The following is a 16,427-nucleotide window of genomic DNA, read 5'->3' as shown; positions in this document are numbered from 1 at the left end:
CCCACTACAGAAGGGGCAGAGACGAGACCAGGCACCCTCCACTAGGAGGGAGCATAGCGGTGGGAGGGGCCCAGCAGGCTCCACCCACTACAGAAGGGGGCAGAGACAAGACCAGGAACCCTACACAAGGAGAGGGAGCAGAGCTGTGGGAGGGGCCCAGAAGGCTCCACCCTCTACAGAAGGGGGCAGAGACGAGACCAGGCACCCTACACTAGGAGAGAGCAGAGCTGTGGGAGGGGCCAAGCAGGCGCCACCCACTACAGAAGGGGGCAGAGACGAGAGCAGGCACCCTACACTAGGAGAGGGAGCAAAGCTGTGGGAGGGGCCCCTCAGGCTCCACCTACTACAGAAGGGGGAAGAGACGAGACAAGGCATCCTACACTAGGAGAGAGCAGAGCTGTGGGAGGGGCCCAGCAGGCTCCACCCTCTACAGAAGGGGGCAGAGACAAGACCAGGCACCCTACACTAAGAGAGCAGAGCTGTGGGAGGGGCCCAGCAGGCTCCACCCATGACTTAAAACGGGAGGGGGTGGAGTCAAGACCAGTCCCTCTGCACAAGGAAAGGGGGCAGCAGTGGGCGGTCTTTATTACAGGAAGTCTCACACGGGATTATTGCACAGATCTGGAAGAAATACACAAAGATCACCGAGATTCCAGAAAAATGCACAGGATTCCTCATGTTTAAGTATTATTTGTATATTCAGGGGTTCAGCTTCCTGGAGATTCTCTATAATTAAAAATACAAATGGGGTGCTTCACCTTGTCTACTGTTATGGTAGGGACCTTAGGAGGGACTTGGTGAGGATTCCTCCATGGTTGGCCTGTAACATTGACTCCTCACATATGGGATTCTCATTGTTGGAGAATGTTCCATGTAGAGATTGTAGAGGAATGATTACAAATTATTACTTGCTGGATCTTCTCTGCAGTGTATTATGTAGAGCCTGTGTGAAAAGACCACCAAGTGCAATCTTCCACCCCCTGATATTAAACCCCATCCTGCCACCCTGAGGTATATCTGTCTCTTCCTGGGGCTCATTCTAATAATTTGAATTTTTTTATTTTATTTTTTCACTCCAGAAAACTCTACAAGCGTTACGCCTTCCTGCGCTGTGATGACGAGAAGGAGCAGTTCCTCTACCACCTTCTGTCCTTCAATGCTGTGGACTATTTCTGCTTTACAAACGTTTTCACCACAATCAGTGAGTATATCGGGGGGGGGCATCCTGACCGCCGATTTTACCACGAGCGTCTGCTATCTTAAATGTGGTCTCTCTCTTTCTCCTCAAAATGTTCCTTTAGTCACGTAAGCTGCACTGTGTTTGATATGCAAATGTAGACTTTTTACAAAAGTCAGCAGCTAAGCCCTCCTTCTCCCCCCTCCCCCCTCCCTAGTGCCACCTTAACAGCATCATGGGCCCCTGGGCAAAGTAATGCACTGGGGTCCCCACCAGGGAAGGTGGTGACCTGCGACACATGTAGCACACCGTGGCAAACGGTGGGTGTGGCTAAATGATGCTTACCTCATGGGCATGGCTTTTTAGTCTGATTTAAAAAAAATTTGTCTGATTTGTTTAATTTTTATTAGTTCTTTTTTTATTTTTTTTTTCTGATGTTTAATTTTAATATTTTACCATTTTTTTTTTTCACAGCGCTGTGTGTGTGTGTGTGGGGGGGGGGGGGGGGGGTGCTCTGCAGCAATGCAGATGAGTAAACGGGAGACAGAGGCTCCTGTTTGTAAACTAAAGCATAGTAAACAGTTTACTATACTTCCGTTATGAATGGACGCGGTACTGATCACTCACTGTGTTTGCTTAGAAAAGGAAGGGACCTGTAAATTAGATATTTACTGACCCCTTCCCTGCTCTAAGTATTACAAAGGGTAATAGAAGGGGCAATTTGGACTTTAAGTGAGGCAGAACGTTGTGATGTTGAAGTAAATACATTTATTTAACAATCATTTTACATAAAACCTGAATCAATTAAAGTGTTCATAGAAGCTTCTGATGCAGCGCCTTGATATCTGCAATCTCAGCAAATGGATATTATTATTATCCCATCGGAGAAATATAAATCCAGATGGCCTCTTACCAGACAAGGTGGACCCCAGATTATAAGGGTCAAACACGTCTGATATACACAGTGTTCACCTGTAGTATTCCACTTGGGCCGCTCCAACCATTAGCCCCTCTCCTCCACCACCAACAGAACGGATGATGTAAAAGATTCAAAAGATTCCAATCGTTTTCTCTTGTATTTCTCCAGCATATAAATGGGTTTAGAAAAAAGGAAACTTCATAGTGCAGTAAAAAATGGCTCCTTCATTCCAAAGTTTGCACAAACAGCAAAGAAATCGATACAGACACAGCCGCGAGCTTTCAAACACGTTATATGAACAGAAGAAGGTGGGGACTTTGAAATGAAATACGTCGGAGAGGAAGGCGCCTCCATCCCAAAATTTTTACTGCAATACTCATTTTTTGGCCTTTGTTATGTAAATGCTTGTTCAATAAATGTGTTTTTTTCTACGTCCGGTTCCTCTATGTCCCTCAAAGTCCTCATTTCCCCTTCTATTACCCAGTTTAGTGATGGAGGCGCCTCTCTTCCCCGAGGTGTTTCATTTAGGCTCGGTTCACACTGGGACGACTTGGGATCCGACTTGTACGCCCTCAAGTCGCCCCAAGTCGCCCCAGAAAGAGATTCACATTTAAGTGAATGGGAGCGTCTTAATAGACACTACTGAAGTCGCTCCGACTTCAGAGCGTACTCCCTGTACTACTTTGATCCGACTTCAGCCTATTGACTATCATTGAAGTCGGATCGCCGTCTCGCATGATCCGACTTCGGCATGCGACTTGTGCTCAGATGATCTTGAGGGGGAACTCCGCGCCAAATTTTAAATAAAAATCCGGCATGGGTTCCCCCTCCAAGAGCATACCAGGCCCTTGGGTCTGGTATGGACCTTGAGGGGAAGCCCCTACGCCGAAAAAGCGGCGTGGGGGGTCCCCCAATCCATACCAGACCCTTATCCGAGCACGCAGCCCGGCCGGACAGGAATGGGAGTGGGGACGAGCGAGCGCCCCCCCCTGGCTCCTGAACCGTACCAGGCCGCATGCCCTCAACATGGGGGGTTGGTGCCTTGGTGGAGGGGGCGCGTTGCGCCCCCCCCCCCCCCCCCAAAGCACCTTGTCCCCATGTTGATGAGGACAAGGGCCTCTTCCTGACAACCCTGGCCGTTGGTTGTCGGGGTCTGCGGGCGGAGGGCTTATCAGAATCCGGGAGCCCCCTTTAATAAGGGGGCCCCCAGATCCCGGCCCCCCACCCTATGTGAATGAGTATGGGGTACATCGTACCCCTACCCATTCACCTAGGGAAAAAGTGTCAATTAAAAAACAAACACTATAGATTTTTAAAGTATTTTATTAGACAGCTCCGGGGGTCTTCTTCCGACTTCGTGGTCTCTCCGGTTCTTCTCCGCGCTCTCCGGGTCTTCTGCCGGGCTCCTCCGCTATTTTCTGCTCTTTTGCCGCTCTTTTGCTATAGCGGAGGAGCCCGGTCTGCTGTCTTCTTCTCTTCGGGGGTCTCTCCGGTTCTTCTCCGCGCTCTCCGGATCTTCTGCCGGGCTCCTCCGCTATCTTCTGCTCTTTTGCCACTCTTTTGCTATAGCGAAGGAGCCCGGTCTTCAATCTTCTGCCTTCTGCCCTCTTCTCCTGATGTTGACACAACGCTCTCTGGGGCTGGAATGCACTCTGAGCGCTCCGCTCTGACTTTATATAGGTGGTGACCACGCCCCCTTATGCCGTCACAGTCCCTGGGCATGCTGGGACTGTGACGTTTTAGGGGGCGTGGTCATCACCCAATGACCACGCCCCCTTATGCAGTCATAGTCCCAGCATGCCCAGGGACTGTGACGGCATAAGGGGGCGGGGTCACCGCCTATATAAGTCAGAGCGGAGCGCACAGAGAGCATTCTAGCCGGAGAGAGCGTCGTGTCAACATCAGAAGAAGAGGAGAGGGCAGAAGACGGAAGACCGGGGCTCCTCCACTTTAGCAAAAGAGCGGCAGAAGAGAGCGGAGGAGCCCGGAGGAAGATCCGGAGAGCGTGGAGAAGAACCGGAGAGACCCCCGAAGTCGGAAGAAGACCCCCGGAGCTGTCTAATAAAATACTTTAAAAATCTATGTAGTTTTTTTTTTTAATTGACACTTTTTCCCTAGGTGAATGGGTAGGGGTACGATGTACCCCATACTCATTCACATAGGGTGGGGGGCCGGGATCTGGGGGCCCCCTTATTAAAGGGGGCTCCCGGATTCTGATAAGCCCTCCGCCCGCAGACCCCGACAACCAACGGCCAGGGTTGTCGGGAAGAGGCCCTTGTCCTCATCAACATGGGGACAAGGTGCTTTGGGGGGGGGGGGCCGCAACGCGCCCCCTCCACCAAGGCACCAACCCCCCATGTTGAGGGCATGCGGCCTGGTACGGTTCAGGAGGGGGGGGGGGGCGCTCGCTCGTCCCCACTCCCATTCCTGTCCGGCCGGGCTGCGTGCTCGGATAAGGGTCTGGTATGGATTGGGGGGGACCCCCCACGCCGTTTTTTCGGCGTAGGGGGTTCCCCTCAAGGTCCATACCAGACCCAAGGGCCTGGTATGCTCCTGGAGGGGGAACCCATGCCGGTTTTTTATTTAAAATTTGGCGCAGAGTTCCCCCTAAAGATTCATACCAAACACAGTGGCGGGGATCCAAGTCGGATCCCCGTTCATTGAAAGTCGGACACATGTCGCAGGGCAAAGTCGGATCCACAAGTCGCGTTGAAGTTGCGTTGAAGTCGCGTTGCAAAGTCGCGTTGAAGTCGTGTTGCCCCTGTGTGAATTGAGCCTTAAAGTCCCAACCTTCTTCTTGCTCATTATATATGAATTACAATGTATCTGTTTATAAATAATCTTTTGTAGCCCTGAGGGAGGTAGATACGGCTCTTCACTATCTGCTCCGGCGAGAAGCATCAAGTAATCGCAGATGGTATTTTTTTATGAACGTTGTATCGAATGTAACTAATATATATATATATTGTTTTATCCCTCCAGTGATCCCCTATCACATCCTCATCATCCCCAGCAAGAAATTGGGGGGCTCAATGTTCACCGCCAACCCCTGGATCTGTATCTCCGGAGAGCTGGGGGAGACGGGCGTCCTGCAGGTGCCGCGCAGCATTCTGGAGATGACCTATGAGGTAACACCGGCTGCTGGGGGGCAATTAAAGGCAGATTTTATATAAATATATATATATATATATATATATATATATAAATAAATAAAATATATATATATATATATATATATATATATATATATATATATATATATATATAAATAAATTATATATATATATATATAAATAAATTATATATATATATAAATAAATTATATATATATATATTTTTTTTCACCTTAATGCATTTTATGCGTTTTAAGGTGAGAAAAACTTCTACATACGGCTTCCCCCTTATACTTACCTGTGCCTGATCTCAGTCCAGTGATGTGCATGAGAGCAAAGGCTCTCTTGGCTTCCTCTCTCCTTATTGTCGCAGACACAGCAGTGGAAACCATTGGCTCCTGCTGCTGTCAATCACAGCCAGTGAGGAGGGGGCGGGGCTGAGCCACACTCTGCGTGTCTTTATGGAGACACGCAGCCGGCTCGGGCGTGAGCCAACACTAGTCCCCCCCCCTCATAGTAAGCGGCTTGCTTTGGGGGCTACTCACAGAGGGGGAGTAGTCAGGAATGTTGAGGGGGACCTGAGAAGAGGAGGATCGGGGCTGCTCTGTGCTAAACCATTACACAGAGCAAGTAAGTATAACATGTTTGTTGTTTTGTGAAGGTTTAAACTTTATTTTTTAAAATCACTTTAAATGGCAAACCTTTTTGTACAGAGAGGAGATAGAGAGATACAAAGTAACATTGTTTATAAACATTAATCAGACAGAGACAAATTAACGTTGTTTATAAACTCCTGTCTGATTAATGTTAATAAACAATGTTACTTTGTATCTCTCTATAAACATTGATCAGACAGGAGATAGAGAGAGATACAAAGTAACATTGTTTATCTCCTGTCTGATGAATGTTTATAGAGAGATGCAAAGTAACATTGTTTATAAACATCAGACAGGCAATGGAGACAAATTAACATTGAGAGATACAAAGTAACATTTGTTTGTAAACAAATAAGTAACCAATGTTACTTTGTATCTATCAATCTCCTGTCTGATCAATGTTTATAAACAATGTTACTTTGTATCTCTCTATCTCCTGTCTGATCAATGTTTATAAACAATGTTACTTTGTATCTCTCTATCTCCCGTCTGATCAATGTTTATAAACAATGTTACTTTGTATCTCTCCGGTCTGATGAATGTTTATAAACAATGTTACTTTGTATCTCTTTATGTCCTGTCTGAACATTGTTTATAAACATTGATCAGACGAGAGATGGAGAGATACAAAGTAACATTGTTTATAAACATTGATCAGACCGGAGAGATACAAAGTGATAGAGTATTATATTGGGGGTACAGTGTTGGCCAGCACTCTCCTGCTTATCGTCTTGTCACTCAGGAATTGTTGGCAAATGTGAGGGGGTTGGGTAAGGTGTTGGCAGTGGGGCAGAAGGATAGGCTGTGCTGCTTGCGCCCTATGTACTTTAATTCATTTTTTTTATTTGTTGTGTTTAGGATCTGCAGATACAGTAGAGATGCCATTGATTGATGTGTCACTGGCAGTCATTAGTGTTGCAGGTCATAGTAGGTCTGGGGGAAAAGGACAGCCATGATGGCGGCTGACTCAAAGGAAATTCTACATATATAGATCTTATTTCTGTACATGCTCGGAGTTCTCCTCTCCGCATGGTGTGACCCAGCGTCTCTCCTCTCCTGCAGTGCCAGAATCTCGGGAAGCTGACAACCGTTCAGATCGGACACGACAACTCCGGGCTGTACGCCAAGTGGCTGGTGGAATACGTCATGGTTCGCAATGAAATTACAGGACACGCGTACAAGTGAGAATTCTCTGCCTTTTACGTTAGACCGACCTCCGCTCCTCTGCGCCGTGTGCAGATAGAATTGATTTGTTACACTCAGTGTGGGCATCAGGAGGACCTGTCAGCACTGCAGAATATGCGGCATCCATTGCATTGTGTACTCTGGTTGGAGCTTCCATCGCTCTTTTCCTGGAAGAGTCCTGGAAGGTCCCGACCAGCAGTGTGCAAAGGAGGCCAATTTGAGGGCAAGTCAGCCTAATGCTGTTTCTGGGACCGGAACCAGAGAGGGGGACCAGCCTGTCCCTGAATCAAATGAAACTATTTGTTAGGAGTTAATATTTTTTGTGTGTGAGCGGGTGAAATGTGGTGCTTTACAAGTGTTGTCTCTGCAGGTTCCCTTGTGGCCGCTGGCTGGGGAAAGGGATGGACGATGGAAGTCTGGAGAGAGTTCTGGTTGGCGACCTTCTGACACCAACTACCGATACAGAAGACAGACCCTGCCGGACGCCCCCCCTGCAACACTCGCCCGGCATGATCCGGAGACTTGTGGCCATCTCGCCCAACAGTCGACCGAGTAAGTAACACACCGTATACAACTGGGACCCAATAACGCTCTGCCAGGCACTAGAGAGTAGACATGTGCAGTTCGTTTCGTTACAAATTCCTTTTTTTTAACGAATTTCGACAAATTCGTTAATTTGGAAATATCTGAATTAACAAAAACCCATTTAACGAATTTTTCGAAAATTTTGAAATTTTAAAATTCTGTAGCTGGGACCTCATTTCTCCACTAGTGTTGACTACATTGGCTCTGCATGGTCTTGTGATCCCATCACTCCACCGGTGTTCACTTAATTGTTCTTCCTGGTCACCTGACCTCATCGCTCTGCCAGTGTTTTCTACATGGGCTCTGTCTGGTCACATGACCTCCATTACTTTGTCAGTATTTGCTGTATGGGCTCTGCCTGGTCACATGACCTCAGTATTTGCTGTATGGGCTCTGCCTGGTCACATGACCTCATTACTCTTGTCAGTATTTGCTGTATGGGCTCTGTCTGGTCACATGACCTCATTACTTTGTCAGTATTTGCTGTATGGGCTCTGCCTGGTCACATGACCTCATTACTTTGTCAGTATTTGCTGTATGGGCTCTGCCTGGTCACATGACCTCAGTATTTGCTGTATGGGCTCTGCCTGGTCACATGACCTCATTACTTTGCCAGTATTTGCTATATGGCAGGTATATGCAATCAGCGGACCTCCAGCTGTTGCAGAACTACAATTCCCATGAGGCATAGCAAGACTCTGACAGCCACAAGCATGACACCCAAGAGGCAGAGGCATGATGGGACTTGTAGTTTTGCAACAGCTGGAGGTCCGCTAATTGCAAATCCCTGCTATATGGGCTCTGCCTGGTCACATGACCTCATTACTTTGTCAGTATTTGCTGTATGGGCCCTGCCTGGTCACATGACCTCATTACTTTGTCAGTATTTGCTGTATTGGCTCTACCTGGTCACATGACCTCATTACTCTTGTCAGTATTTGCTGTATGGGCTCTACCTGGTCACATGACCTCATTACTTTGCCAGTATTTGCTGTATGAGCTCTGCCTGGTCACATGACCTCATTACTTTGTCAGTATTTGCTGTATGGGCTCTGCCTGGTCACATGACCTCCATTACTTTGTCAGTATTTGCTTTATGGGCCCTGCCTGGTCACATGACCTCATTACTTTGTCAATATTTGCTGTATGGGCTCTGCCTGGTCACATGACCTCATTACTTTGCCAGTATTTGCTGTATGAGCTCTGCCTGGTCACATGACCTCATTACTTTGTCAATATTTGCTGTATGGGCTCTGCCTGGTCACATGACCTCATTACTTTGTCAATATTTGCTGTATGGGCTCTGCCTGGTCACATGACCTCATTACTCTTGTCAATATTTGCTGTATGGGCTCTGCCTGGTCACATGACCTCATTACTCTTGTCAATATTTGCTTTATGGGCTCTGCCTGGTCACATGACCTCATTACTTTGCCAGTATTTGCTGTATGAGCTCTGCCTGGTCACATGACCTCATTACTTTGTCAATATTTGCTGTATGGGCTCTGCCTGGTCACATGACCTCCATGACTTTGTCAGTATTTGCTGTATGGGCTCTGCCTGGTCACATGACCTCATTACTTTGTCAGTATTTGCTGTATGGGCCCTGCCTGGTCACATGACCTCAGTATTTGCTGTATGGGCCCTGCCTGGTCACATGACCTCAGTATTTGCTGTATGGGCTCTGCCTGGTCACATGACCTCAATACTTTGTCAGTATTTGCTGTATGGGCCCTGCCTGGTCACATGACCTCAGTATTTGCTGTATGGGCTCTGCCTGGTCACATGACCTCAATACTTTGTCAGTATTTGCTGTATGGGCTCTGCCTGGTTACATGACCTCAGTATTTGCTGTATGGGCTCTGCCTGGTCACATGACCTCAATACTTTGTCAGTATTTGCTGTATGGGCCCTGCCTGGTCACATGACCTCAGTATTTGCTGTATGGGCTCTGCCTGGTCACATGACCTCATTACTTTGTCAGTATTTGCTGTATGGGCCCTGCCTGGTCACATGACCTCATTACTTTGTCAGTATTTGCTGTATGGGCTCTACCTGGTCACATGACCTCATTACTCTTGTCAGTATTTGCTGTATGGGCTCTGCCTGGTCACATGACCTCATTACTTTGCCAGTATTTGCTGTATGGGCTTTGCCTGGTCACATGACCTCATCATTCTGCCAGTGTTCACTACATTGTCTCTAACTGCTTACCATGATATAACCTGTCTGCCAGCTATCACTACATTGGCTCTGATTGATCACATGGCTGTGCTTCATATCAGAGAAGAAATATTTTCGGTTTCCGTTGTAACATTCTCCTCCTTTTTTTTTTTTTTTTTTTTTATCTTTTTTTTTCTCGACCAGTGAAAGCTCCATTACTAACCATCGCGATATTTCTTCCTCCAACAGAACTGAACACGGGTCAGATCCAGGAGGCCATAGGAGAGGCTGTCAATGGAATTGTAAAACATTTTCACAAACCGGAGAAAGAGGTAACAATGTAGTATTCACCCCGATACCTCCATTTCTCTTCCAGCCATCGAAGGACACAGCGGAGATCCTGTTCTCTGACCAATGGATATTATAGTGGCACCTCTGCGGCACTAAAGACCCACCCAGGGGCGGCTCCCACCAGCACAAGGGGGTTAAAGGAATATTTGTTTTGTATCTTTAATCTGCTATTCATTGTTACTGTAAAACAAAAAAAATGCCACCTCTACATTACCTCTGTGTATGCAGTAAAGTATGCTTATTATACTCACTGTGGAACCTAAGGGGTTAATCCTCTGCATTGTGTAAAAAGGCAGTTTGATCCTGTCTTCTCTGATCCTCCCCTTCTTCCGCTGTCTCCAATCCATCTCCTTAGATTTGACAGAGCCTTTGGAGTCAGGCTGCACATGCACAGTTTGGTGTGTATTGCTAGAGAGTTTTTTTTTTTTCTTGGGAGGATGCATGTGATCAGCACAGGGCCAATCAGCACTGTCCAGACAGAGGGTCTCAGGGGTCATGCGGCCTCACAGGGCAATCAGAGGAGAATGAAAACTCCTCCTACAAGCTTTAACCAGACACTCATAGAATTCACAAGACTGCTGATAAGAAAAGGTATTTAGCAGTTTGTATTTACTAAAATAATTGCATTTCCATATTCTGTGTACTGTGGGAGACCAGATATAGTGACTGCAGAGTCCTGGGGAGAGCAGATATAGTGAATGCAGAGTCCTGGGGAGAGCAGATATAGTGAATGCAGAGTCCTGGGGAGAGCAGATATAGTGAATGCAGAGTCCTGGGGAGAGCAGATATAGTGACTGCAGAGTCCTGGGGAGATCAGATATAGTGACTGCAGAGTCCTGGGGAGATCAGATATAGTGAATGCAGAGTCCTGGGGAGAGCAGATATAGTGAATGCAGAGTCCTGGGGAGAGCAGATATAGTGAATGCAGAGTCCTGGGGAGAGCAGATATAGTGAATGCAGAGTCCTGGGGAGAGCAGATATAGTGAATGCAGAGTCCTGGGGAGAGCAGATATAGTGAATGCAGAGTCCTGGGGAGAGCAGATATAGTGAATGCAGAGTCCTGGGGAGAGCAGATATAGTGAATGCAGAGTCCTGGGGAGAGCAGATATAGTGAATGCAGGCTCCTGGGGAGAGCAGATATAGTGAATGCAGGCTCCTGGGGAGAGCAGATATAGTGAATGCAGGCTCCTGGGGAGAGCAGATATAGTGAATGCAGAGTCCTGGGGAGAGCAGATATAGTGACTGCAGAGTCCTGGGGAGAGCAGATATAGTGACTGCAGAGTCCTGGGGAGAGCAGATATAGTGACTGCAGAGTCCTGGGGAGAGCAGATATAGTGACTGCAGAGTCCTGGGGAGAGCAGATATAGTGACTGCAGAGTCCTGGGGAGAGCAGATATAGTGACTGCAGAGTCCTGGGGAGAGCAGATATAGTGACTGCAGAGTCCTGGGGAGAGCAGATATAGTGACTGCAGAGTCCTGGGGAGAGCAGATATAGTGAATGCAGGCTCCTGGAGAGAGCAGATATAGTGAATGCAGAGTCCTGGGTTTAGTAACACTTTAAGCATCCACTACAAAATTCCTAAATGTAGACTTTCAATGTACTATTCTTGGCTCCTCCCACACTGCACAATGCAGTTCTTGGTGTCCATCCATTGGCCATGTGAGAGATGGAGAGTCTATTATCTAGATTGTTGTCCACATAGGCACTCCAGGTGGCTCCTTGTTGCCTGGGATGGGATGCTGGCATGCAAATCTAATGCTGTGTCTGTGTATATAATGGTGCTCACTTTTGCAGCAGTGTTGTGTTATAATCTGTAGTTCACCAGAAGTTCCCCGATGTGCCGTATTCTGTACCGTGTTCTATTACCATTACAGAGGGGAAGTTTGACGTTGCTGCTCTGCGGGGAGGGCGGTCTGGTGTCGGCTCTGGAACAAGTTTTCCAGCACGGATTCAAGTCACCGCGACTCTTCAAAAGCATCTTCATATGGGACTTCCTAGGTGAGGAATGGAAATGGTTACATAGTCAATGTGGGATTGGGAAAAGACCAATCCAATGGTGATGTCTCTTCCTCGATGACCTCCTTCTTCTCTTGTGGCTTATCCACACCCCCCACACCCGAACTATGAACCGGAAAGAAAGGCTATGGAATGATTTGTTGGCTTTATGAGTGTATTTCCTTCTTTAGAATTATCTTTGCTCATTGGACACAAGTACGTGTTGTGGTCATCTGGATGTGTTGACCCGCCATGTTTTTTTAGGACTTCTCATAAGAAGGCGCCAATCTATTGTGGGATTGCCCTCTATTCAGGGCAGTTACTACAAATCACAGGGTCCCATAGCAACATTTTGATGGAGGACCCCTGGCAACCCATGTGTGGGTTCCCATAAGCACTTTGCTTCCCTAATACCAGAACCTCTCACCACTGCTCTTCCTACACCTCTCATAACTCATTTTTTTGCAGTAGAAAATAGAAAAAAAAATGCTCTGCTGGTTATCACAGAAACATTTCCTTTGGATCATTGGTGGTCCTTAAAATGTACCCTCTGTTATAAATGGATTCTCAGTTAATACATAGCATGCCCTGTTATGCTTTGGAAGACGATCACGGCCATGTTGTACATTGGTAGCGAGCACAAACATTGACTTTTACATACAGAGCCGCTCTTAGAAATCATGGGGCCCCCCCATACAGCCTACCTGGCGAGGCTCCCTTTGAACCGCCCTTGACCCTACCCCTGGTCCCGCCCCTGACCCAGCTTTCGAACATGTAATAGTATGTTTGAGCCATGACAGGTCCTCTTTATGGAGATATCTGGGGTCCATTAGACCCCATATCTCTTCTCTAGCCTCTAAACTAAAGCATCTGATCAAACTGAGATTGCTGCTCCTACAGGGCTTTAGAAAGCCCTGTTTTATTTTATTCTACTGGAATTAACTGTAAAGTTGCCCAGGACCCCCTGTTAAACTGATAGGGCTGGGCCCAGTACGACAGGAATGGCTGTTCTGCCTCATCAGCGGCCCTTTTTACCTATACCAATGGTCGGGGCAAACCTAGGAAAAATGCCCGGCATCAGTGCTCTGCAAGAAACTTTACGGTCCCATCCGTTAACGTTTGTGTTTAGTGCGGCGTATTTAATTTGTTTTAGTATTGTATGTATATATGTATGTATGTATTATTTTGTAAATGTGTTTTGTAACTATTAAAGCTTATACATTTTTTTATATATTTCCTCCCAATTGCGTGTTACTAACAAGTGCCGAGATAGTCCCAACCTCCAAATCGTAGGTGTGTACGCGCGGCTTGCCAAGTCGCAGCAACTGCCTCCACCCCTATATTTCTTCTATTGTATGGTGACCAGGAGGAGGAAGAATGGTCTTACATAAGTGGTCAGGAGGAAAAACATGTCCTGACGTTGTCATGAAGAAGAAAAATATAGGGGGCTCTCCTGAGGACTGCAAGTTTTTTGATGGAGTTGGGTGCCACTGTGAGGGGGAGGAATGGGTTTGTGGAGGGGGTTAGGGGACTCTCTGCAACAGACTGTGTGATCTGTGAAGGATGAGGATTCTGGAAGGTGTTGGGGGTCCCGGAGGTGGCTGAGGTGAGCTGTGTAGGAACAAGGCTCTGTAGTGGTTTAGGGGGTCTCACCTCGGGGCTGGGAGGCACTGCAGGGGGCTTTGTGGGGGCACTCTGGAAGACTTGAGGTCATGGCAGGAGGGCACTCTGAGGGGGTCTGGAGGCTCTGCAGGGGGCTGGAGCTTGGTGAGGCATTGTGAGAGGTTGGGGCACTATGACTATGGAGGTCTGGGGGGCTCTGCAGGGGGCTGAGGGCTTTGAGGCTGTGGGAGACTTGGGCGCACTATGAAAATTGAGGGGCAAGGGGAGGGCATGTAGCGGGATGGTTGGGCACATTGGAAGGGGCACCTTTGTGGCCTCTGTAGACCAGATTCACCCAGAATTTTGTGCCCAGGTTCATTGTTTATAATAGGGTGAATGTGGATAGCCACCTGTAGCATTATGGGTTTTGTAATGTAATTTTTTCCACCCCCTTCTCAGAGAAGGCACAAGCACATTACAACGGCCTGGAGTTCAGCGAAGGGGCCCCCAGTGAAGACTGGCAGAAGAGGGCCCGTATCTTCAGCCGCATCATCAACGCCATCAACAGCACTCCTCGCAACATCGGCAAAGACGGCAAGTTCCAGATGTTGGTGTGCCTGGGAGCCCGGTGAGTGCCGTAGACATGGTGAATTCTACATTGAATTTTAAAGTGTAACTCCAGGGAGAAGTTTTAGCTTTTGGATGGAGTGGGGGTTGGAATACAATTCTGCTTTCTGGAGCTCCATTAGAGAGATTTCTTTTCACTTTCTGTCATAGTGACAACAATTTCGGTAGTCAGGGAAAATCTGCTTCTTCAGAACAGCCCAAACCTAGTGAGGAATGGACACACATAAAGCTTCAGTTTTTTTGGAGCTTCCATGTGTTTGCCTCTTAGGGGTTTAGGTATGAACAGAAAACAGAGGAGCGATCGGTCTTACTGGCAGTGATTAAACCTTTTTTGGTAGCGCTTGTCCTTTGAAGCAATCAGAAGCTGTTGGGTTATACTGCCACCTACAGGAGGATTTTACACTGACCTACAAAAAAATCTGTAGGCCAGCCCATGATAACCCCTCTTACTCCCAGCATGCCTCAGTTTTTTTGCTAGTGTCCTACGAGGATCGATGTCTCCTCTTCAGCTTTGCTGCAAAAAATCTAGCCATGTATTTTCTGTGTTGTCATCCCTCAGTAGGACTTCCTGGGGACACCACCAAAGTATAAACCTCCTGTGTCCCTCAATGGATGAAAGAAAATTGTGCTCACCGCAATGTAATTTTCTTCCATTGAGGGGACACAGGCCCACCCCCTCTGGGTGTATGATCATGCTCCCGGTACTGCTTTGCTACAAAATGGAGGCATACTCGAAGTAGGAGGAAATCCTGATCTGGCCTAAAGTGTTTTTTTTTTCTTTTTTTTTTTATTTGCACGTGTCCAAACCATATCTGTATTGATGTGTCCTTCAATGGACGATGGATTTATTCAGTGAAAAGTCTGTTATTTGACATCTGGCAGCAAGTCTGCTATTCAGTTTTCTATTGAAGCTCACCTCCAGGCAAAAACATACATTTTCCCATCCTTCCAACCCATGCCCTCCCCCCAATCCATGCCCTTCCATACAACCCCCAATCCATGCCCTTCCATACAACCCCCAATCCATGGCCTTTCATACAACCCCCAACCCACCCACCCCCCTTCCATACAACCCCCAACCCACCCACCCCCCTTCCATACAACCCCCAACCCACCCACCCCCCTTCCATACAACCCCCAACCCACCCACCCCCCTTCCATACAACCCCCAACCCACCCACCCCCCTTCCATACAACCCCCAACCCACCCACACCCCTTCCATACAACCCCCAACCCACCCACACCCCTTCCATACAACTCCCAACCCACCCACCCCCCTTCCATACAACTCCCAACCCACCCACCCCCTTCCATACAACTCCCAACCCACCCATACCCCTTCCATACAACCCCCAACCCACCCATACCCCTTCCATACAACCCCCAACCCACCCATCCCCCTTCCATACAACCCCCACCCCATTTCCTTCCCATCCATGCCCTTCCATTCAAACCCACCGCACCCTCCAATCCATGCACATTTAGTGAACCTGATAATAATGGCCACTGGGGAGGATCCAGATTAATGACCATTGGGGGGGCGGGGGGCCATATTAGTGGCCATGTGAGGAGAAGGGTAAATTCATGGCCATAGATGGTGGGGAAAAACTTCATATTAATGGCCATAGGGGAGGGGGTGTGTGTATAACTCAATAGTAATGGCCATGGGGGGGAAAGGGGGGGAAAGGGGGGCAACTCCATATTATTGGCCATTGGGGAGAGGGGGGCAACTCCATAGTAATGGCCATGGGTTTGTAGGGGGGCAACGCCTTAGTTTTGGCCGTGGGGGAGAGGGGGGCAACTCCATATTTATGGCCAGCAGGGGGAAGACAACTCCATAGTAATAGCCATTGGGCAGAGGGGGGGACACCATAGTATTTGGCATGGGGAGAGGGGGGCAACTCCATAGTAATAGCCATAAGGGAGAGGGGGGGCAACTCCATAGTAATGGCCATGGGGAGAGGGGGGGCAACTCCATAGTAATGGCCATGGGGGAGAGGGGGGCAACTCCATAGTAATGGCCATGGGGGAGAGGGGGGCAACTCCATAGTA

At 47.9% G+C, this 16,427-nt stretch overlaps 1 protein-coding gene across 1 annotated transcript in view; it reads left to right on the top strand.

Annotated features, from left to right (window-relative positions):
- The window catches only part of DENND5A (DENN domain containing 5A), an 84,893-nt gene that overhangs the window by 66,416 nt on the left and 2,050 nt on the right, over positions 1-16,427 (top strand). Inside the window, 7 exon segments of the mRNA XM_073605998.1 lie at positions 1,080-1,201; positions 5,079-5,224; positions 6,928-7,046; positions 7,421-7,602; positions 10,048-10,130; positions 12,025-12,148; positions 14,207-14,375. Coding sequence (XP_073462099.1) covers positions 1,080-1,201; positions 5,079-5,224; positions 6,928-7,046; positions 7,421-7,602; positions 10,048-10,130; positions 12,025-12,148; positions 14,207-14,375 — 945 coding nt within the window.

The sequence above is a fragment of the Aquarana catesbeiana genome, linkage group LG11 (genome assembly GCF_042186555.1).
Source record: "Aquarana catesbeiana isolate 2022-GZ linkage group LG11, ASM4218655v1, whole genome shotgun sequence".
Taxonomy (NCBI): Eukaryota; Metazoa; Chordata; class Amphibia; order Anura; family Ranidae; genus Aquarana; species Aquarana catesbeiana.
This window is presented reverse-complemented; position numbering and strand designations above follow the sequence as displayed.